This window comes from Aegilops tauschii, chromosome 5 (assembly GCF_002575655.3).
Source record: "Aegilops tauschii subsp. strangulata cultivar AL8/78 chromosome 5, Aet v6.0, whole genome shotgun sequence".
Lineage (NCBI taxonomy): Eukaryota > Viridiplantae > Streptophyta > Magnoliopsida > Poales > Poaceae > Aegilops > Aegilops tauschii.
This window is the reverse complement of record NC_053039.3, coordinates 467,728,961-467,743,930: the sequence shown is the minus strand read 5'-3', so window position 1 is coordinate 467,743,930 and position 14,970 is coordinate 467,728,961. Positions and strand designations below refer to the sequence as shown.

The following is a 14,970-nucleotide window of genomic DNA, read 5'->3' as shown; positions in this document are numbered from 1 at the left end:
TGTCATACAACACTTCATTTATTAGATTATAGACTCATCATATTTTGGTACGTGTGATGTTATGAGTAATTAGCTATGATACTCAATTCACCTCTCTCCTTATTAAATTATTGCCACATAAGTAAATTTGTTGAGTTGGACCCTATGTTAATGCTGAAATTACTCCCACTATGCACAATCTTATAGGGCAATTAACAAGCAGTAACTAATCAGCTTTTAATGCATGCGGTTTACTACCTAAAGTAGCATGTGAAATTAATAGGTTGCTTTGGTACCTGAGTCAGAGGGCCTAATAAACCCGGACGAAGGGAGTACTTGTAATAGTATTTCTAGAATTATTACTCCTTTTAATATGGCACATGATGCAAAATAGATAAAATGGTTGTTGTTCTTTTTCTTTTTGCTAGTGTTTGACGTTGTAATGTGTTTTATCCATGTTTTTGCCTTGAGCGGTCCAGGTTCATTGAATTGTGGGTCTTTAGCTACATGTCATGCAGTAAATTACTATAAAATTCATTTCCCCCCTACGAATCGGATGCTCTGTGCGGCCACACTGGTTGCTCATGCGTTGGCACAGATCTAAGAGGGCGGCAATTTCTTTAGACTAGCAACAATTTCTACATAGAGATTTAAAAAAAAAACTGACATCGTTTGATCTCAATCAGACAATTCTGAGTGCGTCTGCTGGGAGTTCCTTCCCAATGAACGTTCGCCCATTAGCATTGAGGTTCTCTAATGAAATCGACAACGAGGCACGTTGTTTTGAATAACCTAAATGATAAGTGCCACACGTGTGGCACGAGCAACACCGCCATGATGTTTTTATAACTAAAATTGCCATAAAAATTTCTAAAAAAAACTAAAACTTGCCATTCAAACAGAAAGCTGCCATGCTTCACAACTAAAGTTGCGACCTCCGGGTAACTAAAGTTGCCATCAAAAAATGTCAGAGCGGAATTGCTTCGTGCCACACGCATGACACTTATGAGAGATACTAGTCCGGTTCTTTTTCCTATTGTTGAATCTCGTGTTCTCGCAAGTAATGCATGATTATGTTAGTGCAAACAACCAAAGACAATCAAATACGAGGAACACTGTGCTATTTCTTGCGTAGAGAATAGTCAAACTGTCAAAGTCACATAGCTTCATCTCGATAGTACTCCATATGCAACCGGAGGCAAGTCAATCATCAGCGCCGAAGTCCGGCTCACGCGGCTTGGGCACGGGGACATGGATCATGATATCCCCTTGATCCCGCTTGGTCGACCGCTGCCTGTGCACGCCGCGCAGCGCGTTGGCCGCGAACCGTGACACGAGTATGGTGGTCTTGAAGCTCGACGACCGGCCTTCCTCCTCCTCCTCCTTGCGCCGCAGCTCGGCCGCCTTCCGCTTGAGGTGACGGCGCCACGCGGCCTGGACGTAGGTGGCGGCCCAGGTGCGCCACTGCTGCGAGTAGAAGCGGAAGGTGTGCTGTACCTGCTTGCTGTGCATGCGCCGGAACTGGCCCGCCACGAACTTGAGCTCCTCGGCGTGCAGCGCGAAGGACTCGACCTCGGAGAGCGCCATGACGGTGCGCGTGGAGGAGGGCAGGCTGACCCCGGACTTGGGGTCCAGCGCCCAGGTGAGCAACTCCTCGCCGCAGAAGTCGCTCTCCTGGAGCATGCTGCGGTTGAAGAAGCCGCTCCGGCCGCCGTCCGTGGTGATGCTCTCCAGGCTGCCCCGGATGATGAAGAGCATCTGGTCCACGGGGTCCCCCTCCCGGATGATGTAGGTCCGCTCCGTGTAGAGCGCCGGCTTGAGGCGCTCGCAGATGGCGTCCAGGAGGCGCTCGTCCATGTTGGCGAACAGCGGCACCCTCCGGACGAGGCCCAGGCAGAGGTGGCGCTTGATGTCGCGGCGGAGGTCCTTGGGGAGGTTCTGGACCAGCGCCTCCTCGTCCACGCCGCGGGTGTTGATCCACTTGTACTGGTCGTAGCGCCGGACGCGGTCGCGCAGCTCCATCGGCAGCAGGCGGTGGTGCATCCACTGCTCCGAGTCGCGCCGCTTCACCCGCATCTCCTCCAGCCGCACGCTCAGCGATTGCAGATACGTCTGCGACAGATCGATCGTCTCGTCAGTCGGTCAGTGCAACACATACTACATAAATGGGGCGGCTAGGCTTAGGCTCGTAAAGAAGATCCCTTTAGCTATACGTCAGTCAGCTGAAAATTTCACTTTGCAGTCGATTTTGTGACCATTTGATTCTGCTTTGAGATGTGTGTTGTTTTCTTTTCTATTCCTGTTTAATTTTGATTTTTTTAGGGGTAAAAACCTGATTTATTCATCAAAGGCCACATGAAGTGGAATATGTCTCAGGTCGTGCGGGGTGCCAAACCAAACATGACGCCCCGGACCTCTAGAGAAGGAAAATTTAGCTAGACTATGTGCTTCATAGTTCACAGCACGAGACTCAAAAGAAAAAGTACAATTTAGAGATGTCGAATGACTACTAATCTCGCTGACGATCGCCCCGTATGCGCCTCTGGCGCCTTTGTGAATGTCTGAGATGACTTGCTTGCAGTCGGATGCTACACAAAGTGTTGTATGTGTAGATCTTCAGCAAGTGCTAGGGCTTCACGACACGCCATCGCCTCAAGAGTGGCCGGATCGGTTACTCCCTCTATGACTAGAGCCGAGCTGCCCAAAAAATGTCCTTCCGGGTCTCTGCAAACTGCAGCTGCTGATCCGCCTCTTCTTCCTTGCACTCCCCCGTCCACATGGATCTTGCAATGTTCAGCAGGAGGTCTTTTTGGCTTCGTGTTTGCTTGGTGAGAGGTGGCATTCCGTGGTGGAGCATTCAGTTTAGTGTTGATCAAAGACAGGTCTTTCAGATACCTCTCTATGAAGCTGTGGGTCGCTTGGGGACTCTGAAAAATAGCTTCATGTATTGCCTTCCGTCGAGCATGCCATATTGCCCAAAGTGTTACAGCCATGTCCACGAATTCTTCATGAGTTAGCATCTCCATCAACGTGAAAAGCCACTGTTTGGCATGAGGCTCATTATTTGATGTGATTTTATGCGTGACCTCCGTATTAGCCAAAGCCCAAACACTTCTTGATGTTGTGCAATCTAAGAGGGAGTGACGCCATGAATCGCGTATCCCGCAGATGCCACATAGACTGGAGTCGGACATGTGACGATGTGCTCTAACATCGTTAGTTGGGAGCGACTGTTTTGAGAGCCTCCATAAGAACATTCGGATTTTCCCTGGGACTTCGGTCTTCCACAGCATTTTCCATGATTTTTCCTCTGCCCTGGCGTTAGAAGGACCTGCAGCTCCTTCTAGCCATGCTTCCCGTCTTGCCCTAGTGGCCACCAGCATTTTATACGCCGACTTGACCGAGAAAGATCCATGTTTCTCGTAGTGCCAAGCCCAAAAATCATCTATGTTTCGGGTGCACAGAGGGATTCCGAGAATCACTTGAGCATCCATTGGCAAGAAAGTGGTTTGGATCAGCTGTTTGTCCCATGATGCCGTCGCGGTCGTGATGAGCTCCGAAACTCTCGTCGGTGGGTTGAGGACGCGGCATCCGTATGGCCTAAAGGACTCTTCTCTGGGTAGCCAATTATGATTCCAGATTTCCGTGGTTTCTCCGTTTCCAATCCGCCGAACCAGACCTTGTTTCAAGATGTCTCTCCCCTCAATGATTGCCCGCCAAATCTGGCTTGGGTGGTTACCAAGCTGAGCTTGCGGGATATCAGCATTTGGATAGTATACACTTTTGAGCACTCGAGCACTGAGAGACTCAGGATTTTGAAGCAGGCGCCAGGCTTGTTTAGCGAGCATTGCAAGGTTGAATAATTCGAAGTCTTTGAAACCCAGGCCCCCCATCCCCTTTGGTTGGGTCATTGCTTTCCACGAGACCCAATGGGGCTTTCTCTTCCCTTCCTTGGTCCCCCACCAAAATTTTCTTATCAGCTTGTTTAGATGCTCACAGAGGCCCCGAGGTAACTTGAAACAAGACATCGAGAAGACTGGGACTGATTGTGCTACTGATTTAACGAGGACTTTTTTGCCCGCTGTGGACATCGTGCGTTCAATCCATCCTTGCACCTTTCCCCAGAGCCGATCCTTCAAGTACTTGAACGAACCATTCTTAGAGCTACCAACATCAGACGGCATCCCCAAGTACTTCTCATTTAGGGTTTCGTTGGGAACGTTCAGAATCTTCTTGATTTCCTGCCTGATAGAGTCTGGAACTCCCTTGCTAAAATATATAGATGACTTAGAGTAGTTGATACGTTGGCCTGTTGCCTGACAATAAGTGTTCAGAACATGGTACACCTCATTGGCTCCACCATCCTTTGCCTTGAAGAACAGCGGGCTGTCATCAGCGAATAGAAGATGGTTTACCGGTGGCGCCGAAGGTGCTACCTGTAGGCCATGCAAGTTGGATGACTCACTTTTTGATTTTAGAAGGCACGACAGGCCCTCTGCTGCTATCAAGAACAAGTATGGAGATATTGGGTCCCCTTGTCTGATCCCTCTGGAAGGTATAAATTGCTGAAGTTTCTTTCCATTAAACAACACTGAAAATTTCACAGTTGTCACCAGGCTCATCACTATTTGGACCCATCTTTCAGAGAAGCCCAATTTAAGCATTATTGCCTGTAAATAGTCCCATTCCACTCTATCATAGGCTTTCATCATATCAAGCTTTAGAGCACAGGATTGATGTTTCTTGGCCTTATTCCTCTTCATAAAATGAAGACACTCATAGGCTGTTATGATGTTGTCAGTTATGAATCTGCCAGGAACAAAGGCTGACTGCTCCTCTGAGATGATATCAGGAAGGACTAACTTTAATCTGTTAGATATAACTTTCGAGGCAATTTTGTACAGCACATTACAAAGGCTGATAGGGCGGAACTGTGAGAGGAGTGTGGGGTTTTTTACCTTCGGGATAAGCACAAGAACCGTATCATTAATACACTCCGCCGATTCAGTGCCGTCAACAATCCTCAGAACTGCCCTTGTGACATCATCGCCACAAATGTCCCAATGGTGCTGGAAAAAATGTGCCGGATAACCATCTGGGCCGGGTGCTTTCACTGGGTACATTTGAAAAAGTGCTGTTTTAACCTCTTTCTGACTATATGGAGCATTTAGCATATCATTCATTGCTTGTGTCACTTTCACCGGGACAGTGTCTAGAACCTGGCCCATATCCTGGACTCCTTCCGAAGTATAGAGCTGCTGGTAAAAATCAATAGTCATGTTTTCCATCTCCGTTGGGTCGTCAGTCATCTGTCCAGAAGGTAGTTGAAGGGATTTAATTTGGTTTTTCCTCCTACGCCGGCTCGCCCTTAAGTGGAAGAAATATGTATTCTTGTCGCCGTGTTGGAGCCACTCTAGGCGAGCACGCTGACGCCATAAAATTTCTTCTCTGTGATAAAGTTCTGTCAACTTGTCAATTAATTTAATTTCCAGGTGATTTGGACCAGAGCGATTTGGGATCGCGCGCAACTCCTGTAGTTCCTTCTGCATGCGTTGGATCTCCCGCCGCACATTCCCGAAATGCCGTTGGTCCCATGTGGCCAGGTCGGTTGAAAGCGACATCAGCTTGTCGCTAATTTCCTGGACTGAGTCCGTCAAGCGTTTTCCACCAATGGTGTGAGACCAGGGTCACGCTCCCATGCAAGCTCGTATTTAAATGACTTTGGGGCCCGTCTGCATGGCTCCTCATGCACGTACTGAACGTATAGCGGTAGATGATCGCTGGTTGCTACATTTTTGTGTTCAAGTACTGCTGATGGAAACGCAAGCGACCACGCGGGATTAGCTACTCCTCTGTCCAGCCGCACTCTAGTATATGTCCCTCCAGACACTTTCTTTTCAAAAGCCCATCCACTTCCAACATAGCCTATATCAGTTAGGCCACATGTATCCAATGCATCCTTGAATGCGTCCATTTGCGCTTGGCTTCTATTTCCAACTCCATCGTGCTCATGTGCATACAGCACCTCGTTAAAGTCACCTAGGGCAAGCCAGGGTATATCGTTTGTGCCTACGATTCCCCTAAGCGTGTCCCATGTTTTGTATCTCTCATTGACCTGAGCTTCACCATAAACAAAAGTGACCCTTTTTTGACATCCAAAAGGTCATTCAACATTGCATCAATGTGATACTTCGAGTAACCAACAATCTCAAGATTTATTTCCTCGTTCCAAAATATTCCTAAACCACCACTTCTACCAGAACTGCTTACAACAAAACTTTTATTAAAGCCTAAGGTGCCAGCCAAGCTTTCAACTCTAGTTCCCTCTATTTGGGTTTCCAATATACATAAGACAGAGGGGGCAAACTGCCTCATGAGATCACGAACCTCCTGAACCGTCGCGGGTTTGCCAGCCCCGCGATAGTTCCAACATAGGAGACTCATTGCGCATGGCGAGACCCCCCTTGGAGGCCCGCCAAACGCGCATCAAGGTTTTTGTTGATCAAGGTGTTCTTCCCAGTATTTTTCTCTGAATTTGCAGAACTCAGCTTGTTCCTCTTTGGTTCTTGCACCGTTGAGGGGCTCGTTGGTATCTCCGGGGGAGGCAACAGCAACTGCTTGCTTGTGTTTCCCGTCACACCAAGGACTGGTTCAGCTGCAGCGACCCCTCTTTTCTTGTTGTTTTCTCCATCGCTCATAGCCACATCACTGTCATGACCATCGGTGCCCAAGTCATTGTATCCATCAGCAGCGTTAGGTTGGGGCGGGCCCCGGCCCCGGCCTCTGCCAGACCGGCCTCGGTCGCGCCCTCCCCGTCCTCCTGAACTGTCAGCTGCTCCTCTTCCTTCTCCCGGACCTCTCCCAGGTCCTCTTGACCAAGTTGCTTTTAAATCTTTGAAGACTAGCGCCTTAGGAGGATGAACTCCGTCTCCACATTCCTTGAAAAGATGCCCAAGGTATCCACAAACAGCACACCAGTCCGGGAGACGCTCATACTTCACCCTAAAGATGACCCTTTGGACTGTGTCTTTCTTCTTTATCACCAGCGAAACTGCGTTCTTGAGAGGTTTTGTAACATCAATTCTAACTCTGACCCTTGCAAAGTTACCTTCAAAATCATGCGACTTGGGCTCCGCATAGATGAACTCTCCCACTGTTGCAGATAAGGCTTTAATCTTAGGGTAGAAGCCATCCGGAAGATCATGAATCTGCATCCAAATATCAATTTTGTTTAACTCTATCGAGGAGGGCTTTGTGATCCCGTCGTAAAGCGACAGTACCACCGCCTTCCCTTTGAACGTCCAAGGTCCTTCCTCCATCACCCGTTCCCAGTCGCCCAGGCAACCGAACTGCAAGGTGTAGAGGTTATCTTCCAATGGTCTGATTTTCACGTCCTTCGCCAGATCCCATGCAGAGCGCATGTTCCTGAAAAACCAATACTGACTGTAGGTTCTCTCCGTGTGGACTCTGGCGATCGCCATCCATCTGGTGGCCTCTTCCGGGATTTCCTCATCTTCCACTACTACATCTTGGAGATCCTCTTCCTTCAGACCCAGCTCCTCCATCATCGCCTCCAGATCAGTTGTTTTGGTGCTCGATCCCGACAGCGTTCCTTCCATTAGATCTCTCGCTCGAGGTTCCTGATCCCGCGAGCGGTATGTTCCCTAGCCAGAAACCCTACCCCCCCCCCCCACCGTCAGCGAGGGCTACACACCCCGGCGACCCTGGCGGGAGGATAGAGGGAGGGGAGATCGGTTCTCTACGGTGGCGCCGTCGCCGTCGCCGAGAGGATGGTAAACCCTAACGAGAGGGGAGTTTGTACTTCCTGTTTAATTTTGATGGTGAGTTGGGTTGTATGGAATCGATTGACCCCTATTTTGGGCCAGTCGAATTGCTTCTTGGGCTCCTTTTAGCTCTTCTAGGTTGCATTTTTCCTTTTCCTTTTTCTCTTTTCTTTTCTTTATTGGTTATTTTTTGTTTTTGTGGGTTTTTGGCTGAGTGTAATTATATACATACAAATACTACATAATATGTGTTAAAATTTCATGATTATATGATTATTTTTATGATAAAGTGCAATTTCGGTGTAAAGTTGTGCGTAAGTTTTTTTTTTTCAAATCTCTCTTAAAAGAAATACCAACGCCACTAATTCATTTTTTTATAGAAAAAATCATTATTTTGATATTGTTTCAGTCTTTACTTCATTTTTATTCTAATTAATGTTAATACCAATTCCACTATTCACTTGTTTTTTTTGCAAAAGTTCCCCTTTTATATGCTTATTCTTGCATATTTTTAAAAAGCGCAATTTTTATGTATATTTCGTGCAAATTTTGTCAGTGTTTATTTTAGATTCTTTTTCCCCTTTTCTTTGTTCTTAAATTGTAATACCAATGCCACTAATATATTCTTCCTTATAAATTTTAATTCTTTCTTTTGTGGGTGTTTTTGTTTATTTATTTTTGTTTTATATTTCTATGCGTTTTTATTTTACCCTTTTCTGTCCTTTATTGATTTTTTGTGAGTTTTTGGCTGAGTGTAATTATATACAAACAAATACTATATAATATGTGCCAAAATTTCATGATTATATGATTATTTTTGCATATTATGATTAATTGCAATTTCGGTGCAAAGTCATGCGCAAGTTTACGTGTGCGCCGCAGCCCTCTCCCCCTTTGTTTTTTTTTTCTGTTCTTATTTGTTTTTGCTTGTTATTTTCTTCTTTTTATTAGTTGGATTTTTTTTGTGTGTGGGTGTTTTTGGATGCTGGATGAATGTAAAATATATGTGCACAAATATTATAAAATGAATGAAAGAATTGTACTATTATATGAGTATATTTTGCATAATACAGAAAAGTGCAATTGTGTGCAAGTGTTCTTTTCTTTCTTCCAAAGTGTAATTCCAGTGCCACTAATTCATTGGTTCACATAAAACTTCATTATTTTAATTTTGTTTTAGTTATCATTAAATTTTTCTTTCCTCTTTATGGGCAATACCAACGCCACTAACTCATCCCTTCTTAGGATTTTTTTTTGCAAAAACTTTGCTATTATATGCTTATTCTTGCATATATTTTAAAAGTGCAATTTTTTGTGTATATTGTGTGCAATTTTTGTCATTTTTTTGAGTTTATTTTATTTCTTATTAAAGGGTAACACCAATGTCACTAATTTATTCTTCCTTAGAAAATCTCATTGTTTTGATTTTATTTTTTATTTTCTTTCTTCTTAATGGGTAATACCAAAACCATTAATTCATTCTTTCATAGAAAAGTTCATATTTTGATTTTGTTTAAGTTTTTGTTTGATTAATTCATTCCTTCTTAGGAAATTTCCTTTTTATGAGTTTTTTACTATTATAGGTTTATTCTTGCATATTATAAAAAACGCAATTTCTATATAAACTGTGTGCAAATTTTTCCATTATTTATTTATTATTTATTTTCGTTTTCTTTATACATTTGCATTTCTCTTTAACCACACAAATGCATGGGATATGTGTAGTGATACGATAGCCCCTAGCTAGCTTTTTTTTTCAGTCAGCTGACCCTTAGCCGGTCCCAAAGAAGATATATAGATTATTGACCTGAATGTTTCCGATGAGCATGGCCATTAGGATGAGGCCGAAGGTGGCGAGCGTGATGGCGAAGAGCGACTCCCCGGTGTAGATGGTTGTCTTGAGCCCTTGGCCCAGCGTACTGACCCACCGTGACAATAATTTGTTAATGAGACACTCTTGAACTATAGTAGTGAAGTAGTATAATAATGTTGTTACGTACGTACCTCAAGTTGGCGAGGCCCCACCAGAGGCAGAAGAGGAGCTTGGTGGTCATGTCTTTGGAGGTGGTGACGGCCGACGTGACGGCCGACGAGTACATGCCGTAGTCGAAGGGCATCTCGCCGTCGTCGGTGGGCTGGCAGTTCTCGGTGATGACCTGCCGGATCACGGTGGTCCACTCCGTGTACTCCTCGTTGCTCTCCGTCTTGCCGCAGTACATGTAGATCTGGTTGCACCCCGGGAACTCGTTGCACGAGAAGCGCCAGCAGTCCGTCACCCGCTCGATGGACAGCAGGTACCAGAAGGCGCCCACGATGTGGCTGGCCAGCATGTACCACAGCAGGTAGTAGGCGGCGCCGGCGAGGGCCGTCTCGGCGAACACGCCGCTGGTGCGCTTGAGCTCCGTGGACAGCGGGTATATCCGGACCAGCCGCGGCACGTACTGCGCGATGATGATGAACAGCAGCCTGTCCTTGGTCTCCAGCACCGCCGTCTTGTCCTCCCGGTACAGGAACTTCCAGATGACGATCTGCGGCAGCGGGAGCACGGAGAAGACGTCGGCGATGAAGAAGCGGCGGCAGTAGCGCTTGGCGATCTCCACCGTGTCGATCACCAGCTCGCCGCGCCCGAACACCCTGGAGGAGGGCGCGATGAAGGCGGTGCGGAACTGCAGCGCGATGCGCGCCAGGAAGAAGATGTCGAACAGGGTGCGGACCACGGCGGTGGAGATGGCGAGGCCGGGGTCGATGCCGATGCACAGGTTCGTGTTCTTCTCCCCGGGGAGCTGCTCCTCCCTCACCCGGGGCCCGTAGAAGAACATGGGGTCGATGGCGATGGAGATGATGCAGGAGATGAGGAAGCTGCGGTTGAGGCGCACCAGGATGCGGTCCTGTGGGTCGAAGATCTTCTGCGACGTGTTCTTGAGGTCCTCCTGGAACACGGCCGCCATGGCCGCGCCCGTGCGGATCGACCGGCCCAGCGTGCGGAGCTGCGCCGAGCCATGCGTGATCACGTCCCGCGCCAGCAGCTCCGGCTGTGCCAGCCGCCGCCGGGACGCGCCCACCACGCCGCCGTACCCGATGTGGAAGGCGGACCGCCGCCGCTCCCCGCCCCCGCCCCCGCCCATGGACGCCTCGTACGACATCCCGCTCGCGCTCGCGTCGTCAGCAAGCCTAAGCTACGAGGCAAAAACCAAACGTTGATGCATGCATGCATGCATTCAATTCATCATCCCCACCAATCATCTAAGGGATCCTCCCTCATGAGATGAGATGAAATGAAATGCATCCGGCATCTCACCTTACAAATTTCTTCTTGCCGCCGTCGATGAATCGCGTCTTATGCCGGCCACTGCCGAACATGATCTGCTAGCCGCCAAGGAGGCCGCTGGTTGATTCCATTCATTCATCCAGAGCACTGTGGGCATTAACGAACCAGAGGCTCGTTCGTCCCCTCCTCTGGATCCTGCGCGCACGTACAGCAGAATTCTGCCGCGGAAGCACAAAATCAACCGAGAATTCCTATCTGCAATCCAGAATGACACCCGTAATAAGAACAACAAGAAGCCTCTCGAATGGATGGCAAGAAGGCAAACCTGCAATCTCCCCTCTCATTCATCAGAGAGAAAGAAAGAAAATCCCAATCGTCGCTCGCTCGCTGCATCGACCGCAAACTTTTCGCTCCCCGTTTACAGGGCTAAGTGGGACACTGCGGCTGATGCGGCATGCGGGAGTGGCTGGCCGCCACACACCGCTATAATTAGCGCCGGCGTTTGCGGCAGCCCGCATGCACCCACCAGCGGACAGTAGTATGAGCAGTGCTACACACACGATATTGTGCGCACGATTCATGCACGACAACACATATCTGTTCGTTCATGCATGCTCCAGTAGTATTCATCAGCATCAGCTAGAGCTGCATTAGCTCAGTGCAAAATTCAGATAACAACATGGTCACTGAAAATTCAGATAACAGTAGCATCGGCTGGAGCTGCATTATATTAAATCTGGAAATTCAGCACAGCTTGCACAAAGACCCGTAAGAAAAACGAAATTACAGCATGGTCCGAATAAGATACAGTATGCAGTGAATATTGAACTGCAGTTTAGATGGAAATAGCAGAATAATGATCTTCAGATAATGCCCTCAATGCTGACAACACCACATATATGAGTACTAACGAAAGAGGGGAACTTTTGGTCTACGGGGACATGTACACCCTATATGATTTTGTTAGTAATTTCAACAAAAAGTCGAAAAATTCTGAAAATATTTTTGAAATAAACTTGACCTTACATTGTACTTGTGAGAAAAATTTCACAAAAAGAGAATCCCCCTTTGACTTCTTTTCAAAAAAGACAAAAAATTCGCCAAAATAGTGACCTATAATAGCAAATAAATTTTGTCTTTTTCGCTGTGAAGTCAACATTGGTTTTGTTTTCGTGGAAATTTATATACTAGTGCAAAGGCAAGCCAAGTTTATTTTAAAAAAACTTCTAAACTATTTTGAATTTTTGTTTAATTATTAAAAAAAAACCCATATAGGGTGTATATACAAACAGGAACCAAAGGGTATTTCCCTACTAATGACACATTAATCTTCAGAATTCCTATAGAAGAACAACAGGAGGATCGACTTGTCTACATGCCTTGCAAAATGCCTATAGAAGAACAACCAAAAGAGAACAAGCATCATTATTATGTCAAAGGAGAACAACCAAAAGACGACACCATTCTTTTTTTGTTTTTGCGGGGGAAAAGACGACACCATCACTGTACCAAAAATAGAAATGAGGATGATCGCGCTAACTTTCTAGCAGCAGTACCATTCTATGCTCATAAGCGTTTTACTGATCAGGTGAAAGATACAAAGACAATGCAGTAGTGGACGAGCTGTTTGATGTGTGAAATTCTTTAGACTTTCAGGAAGAAACAAAAAGAGATTTTTTTTTTTTGACAAAGAAACAAAAAGAGATTGCCCGCTTCAGCCCGCAACAGACAAACGGGGTCGGCCCAGGCGGCACTTTGCGGGCCTTTTTCGCGGGGCGGCGTGGCGGCCCAGCGTGATGTCCCGCGCCGCTTGCACTAACCCTTGACCCAGGCCGCCGCCGCCTCCTCCTCCTCCTCCCCACCACCGCCGCATTCCCCAACCAAAAACCCTCCCAAAACCGCCCGGAGAAATGCCGCTGCTGCCGCGCCGGCCGCCGGCGGCGCTCTACGTCCCGGTGCGGGGTCTCCTCGAGGCCCGCGTGCCGTGGGGCCGGGACCGCGCGCTGGACCACGTCGTGGAGCGGGAGCGCCACCTCGTGCCCTTCCTCCTCACCAAGGACGCGCTCCTCACGGCCGCGCCGCCGCCGCACGCCGTGCCGCTCCACGCGCTGCCCTCCACCATCCCCTTCCCCTTCCGCCCGCTCCGCTTCCTCCGCCTCTACGCCTCCGCCTTCGCGCTCTCGCCGCACCCCGTCACCGTCTCGCCCACGCACAGGCTCAGCGCGCTCCACCTCGACGAGGAGCAGGCCGTCGACGCCACCCGCGCCGACGCCGCCGACCGCCTGCTGCGCCTCCTCATGCTCGCGCCCTCCCGCGCGCTCCCGCTCCACCTCGTCGCGCGCATCCGCCTCGACCTCGGCCTCCCCTCCGACTTCCCCCGCTCGCTCCTCCCGCACTACCCGGACTACTTCGCGCTCTCCGCCGACGGCCGCCTCCTCGAGCTCGTCTGCTACCGGAAGGACCTCGCCGTGTCGGCCGTGCAGTCCTACGCGCAGCGGACCGGCGGGTACAAGATCGGCGACCCCATCGCCTTCCAGCTCTCGTTCCCCCGTGGATTTGAGCTCGACAAGAACGTTCGCAAGTGGCTGGATGAGTGGCAGAAGCTGCCATACATCTCGCCGTACGAAGATGGTTCGCACCTGGCTCCGAGGAGCGACATCACGGAGAAGAGGACTGTGGCGGTGCTGCACGAGGCGCTCAGCCTCACGGTGGGGAAGAAGATGGAGAAGGAGGTTTTGGTCAAGCTTGGGGAGGCTCTTAGGCTACCGCCGGGGTTCAGGAAGGTGCTCGCGAGGCACCCAGGTATCTTCTACCTGTCGCATAAGCTGAGGACCCAAACGGTGGTGCTCCGGGAAGCCTACCGGAGGCATATGTTGGTGGACAAGCACCCAATGATGGGGATAAGGTATCAGTTCCTGCATTTGATGCATATGGGGAGGGAGGAGGCTGGTAAAGCAAAGGGCAAGGAGAGGAAGACAGTTCGTGGCGACCAAATGATGGGAGACGAGTATGGTGCAGATGGGGAGAACGAGGATGATTACGATGATGAGGAGGATGAAGAAGAGGATGAGGAGAACATTGAAGCGGGTGTTGCTTCAGAGGACGAGGAGAGCGATGACGAGGACACAGAGAACAGGGGAGAAACTGGAGAACCGCAGCAAGCCGCTAACTGAAACAAGAAACTGCATCATAGCTGGTCTTGTGATGTTGGTGGTGATGTGCATTTGAATTGCATGAATATGCTCGGAGACCTAGCAACATAATGTACAATCAGCTTCTATAACAGGTACCAAACCTACTAGAAGATGGTGCTTATTTTTGTTTAACTAGGTTGTGAAGTAGCTGGTGATTATTAAGTGAAATCATCCTTGTTGTACCATGGTGGCTTCACATAAGTTAAATCATATATATCTTAGATTTTCGGTTAGATTACTGAAAGCATGATAGCTTATTGCCACTCTCGCATGCTCAATTAAAAAGACTGCTGATCACAATTAAAGCTGCAAATTTATCCTTCGTGTTCTGATAAGAATTTGTTCTGTCCATAGCAAATCAATTGAGGTGATCCTTTTTATAGGTTGTTTCTCAGTGAATTCTTTTATGTACCAACTTGTTGCACATGGATGCCACTCTTATCTTTATAAAATTCGAAGGATTTAAGTCAACAGGCTTGCTCCTGACTTACTAATGAGAATGATATATTGAAAGGATACCGCATAATATTAATGTACTCCCTCCGTTCCCAAATATAAGTCGTTTTAGAGATTTCAACAAGGGGACTACATACGGAGCAAAATGAGTGAATCTACGCTCTAAAGTATGTCTATATGCATCCGTATATTGTAGTCCATTTGAAACCTCTAAAAAGACTTATATTTAGAAACGGAGGGAGTACATGACAAGGTTATTCTCATTGATATCAAAGTTGAAAAATGTATC

At 47.9% G+C, this 14,970-nt stretch overlaps 2 protein-coding genes across 2 annotated transcripts; one reads left to right on the top strand and one right to left on the bottom strand.

Moving 5' to 3' along the window:
• Positions 1-1,182: 1,182 nt before the first annotated feature.
• On the bottom strand, positions 1,183-10,906 carry LOC109751446 (putative cyclic nucleotide-gated ion channel 9). Its single transcript, XM_020310333.1, has 3 exons — positions 9,768-10,906; positions 9,571-9,682; positions 1,183-2,091 (listed from the first exon to the last, which is right to left on the bottom strand). Exons 1-3 carry the CDS (start codon positions 10,904-10,906, stop codon positions 1,183-1,185), a joined length of 2,160 nt encoding a protein of 719 aa, XP_020165922.1.
• Positions 10,907-12,870: 1,964 nt separating this feature from the next.
• On the top strand, positions 12,871-14,563 carry LOC109751447 (protein WHAT'S THIS FACTOR 9, mitochondrial). Its single transcript, XM_020310334.4, has one exon. It carries the CDS (start codon positions 12,942-12,944, stop codon positions 14,202-14,204), a length of 1,263 nt encoding a protein of 420 aa, XP_020165923.1. The 5' UTR covers positions 12,871-12,941; the 3' UTR covers positions 14,205-14,563.
• Positions 14,564-14,970: the final 407 nt, after the last annotated feature.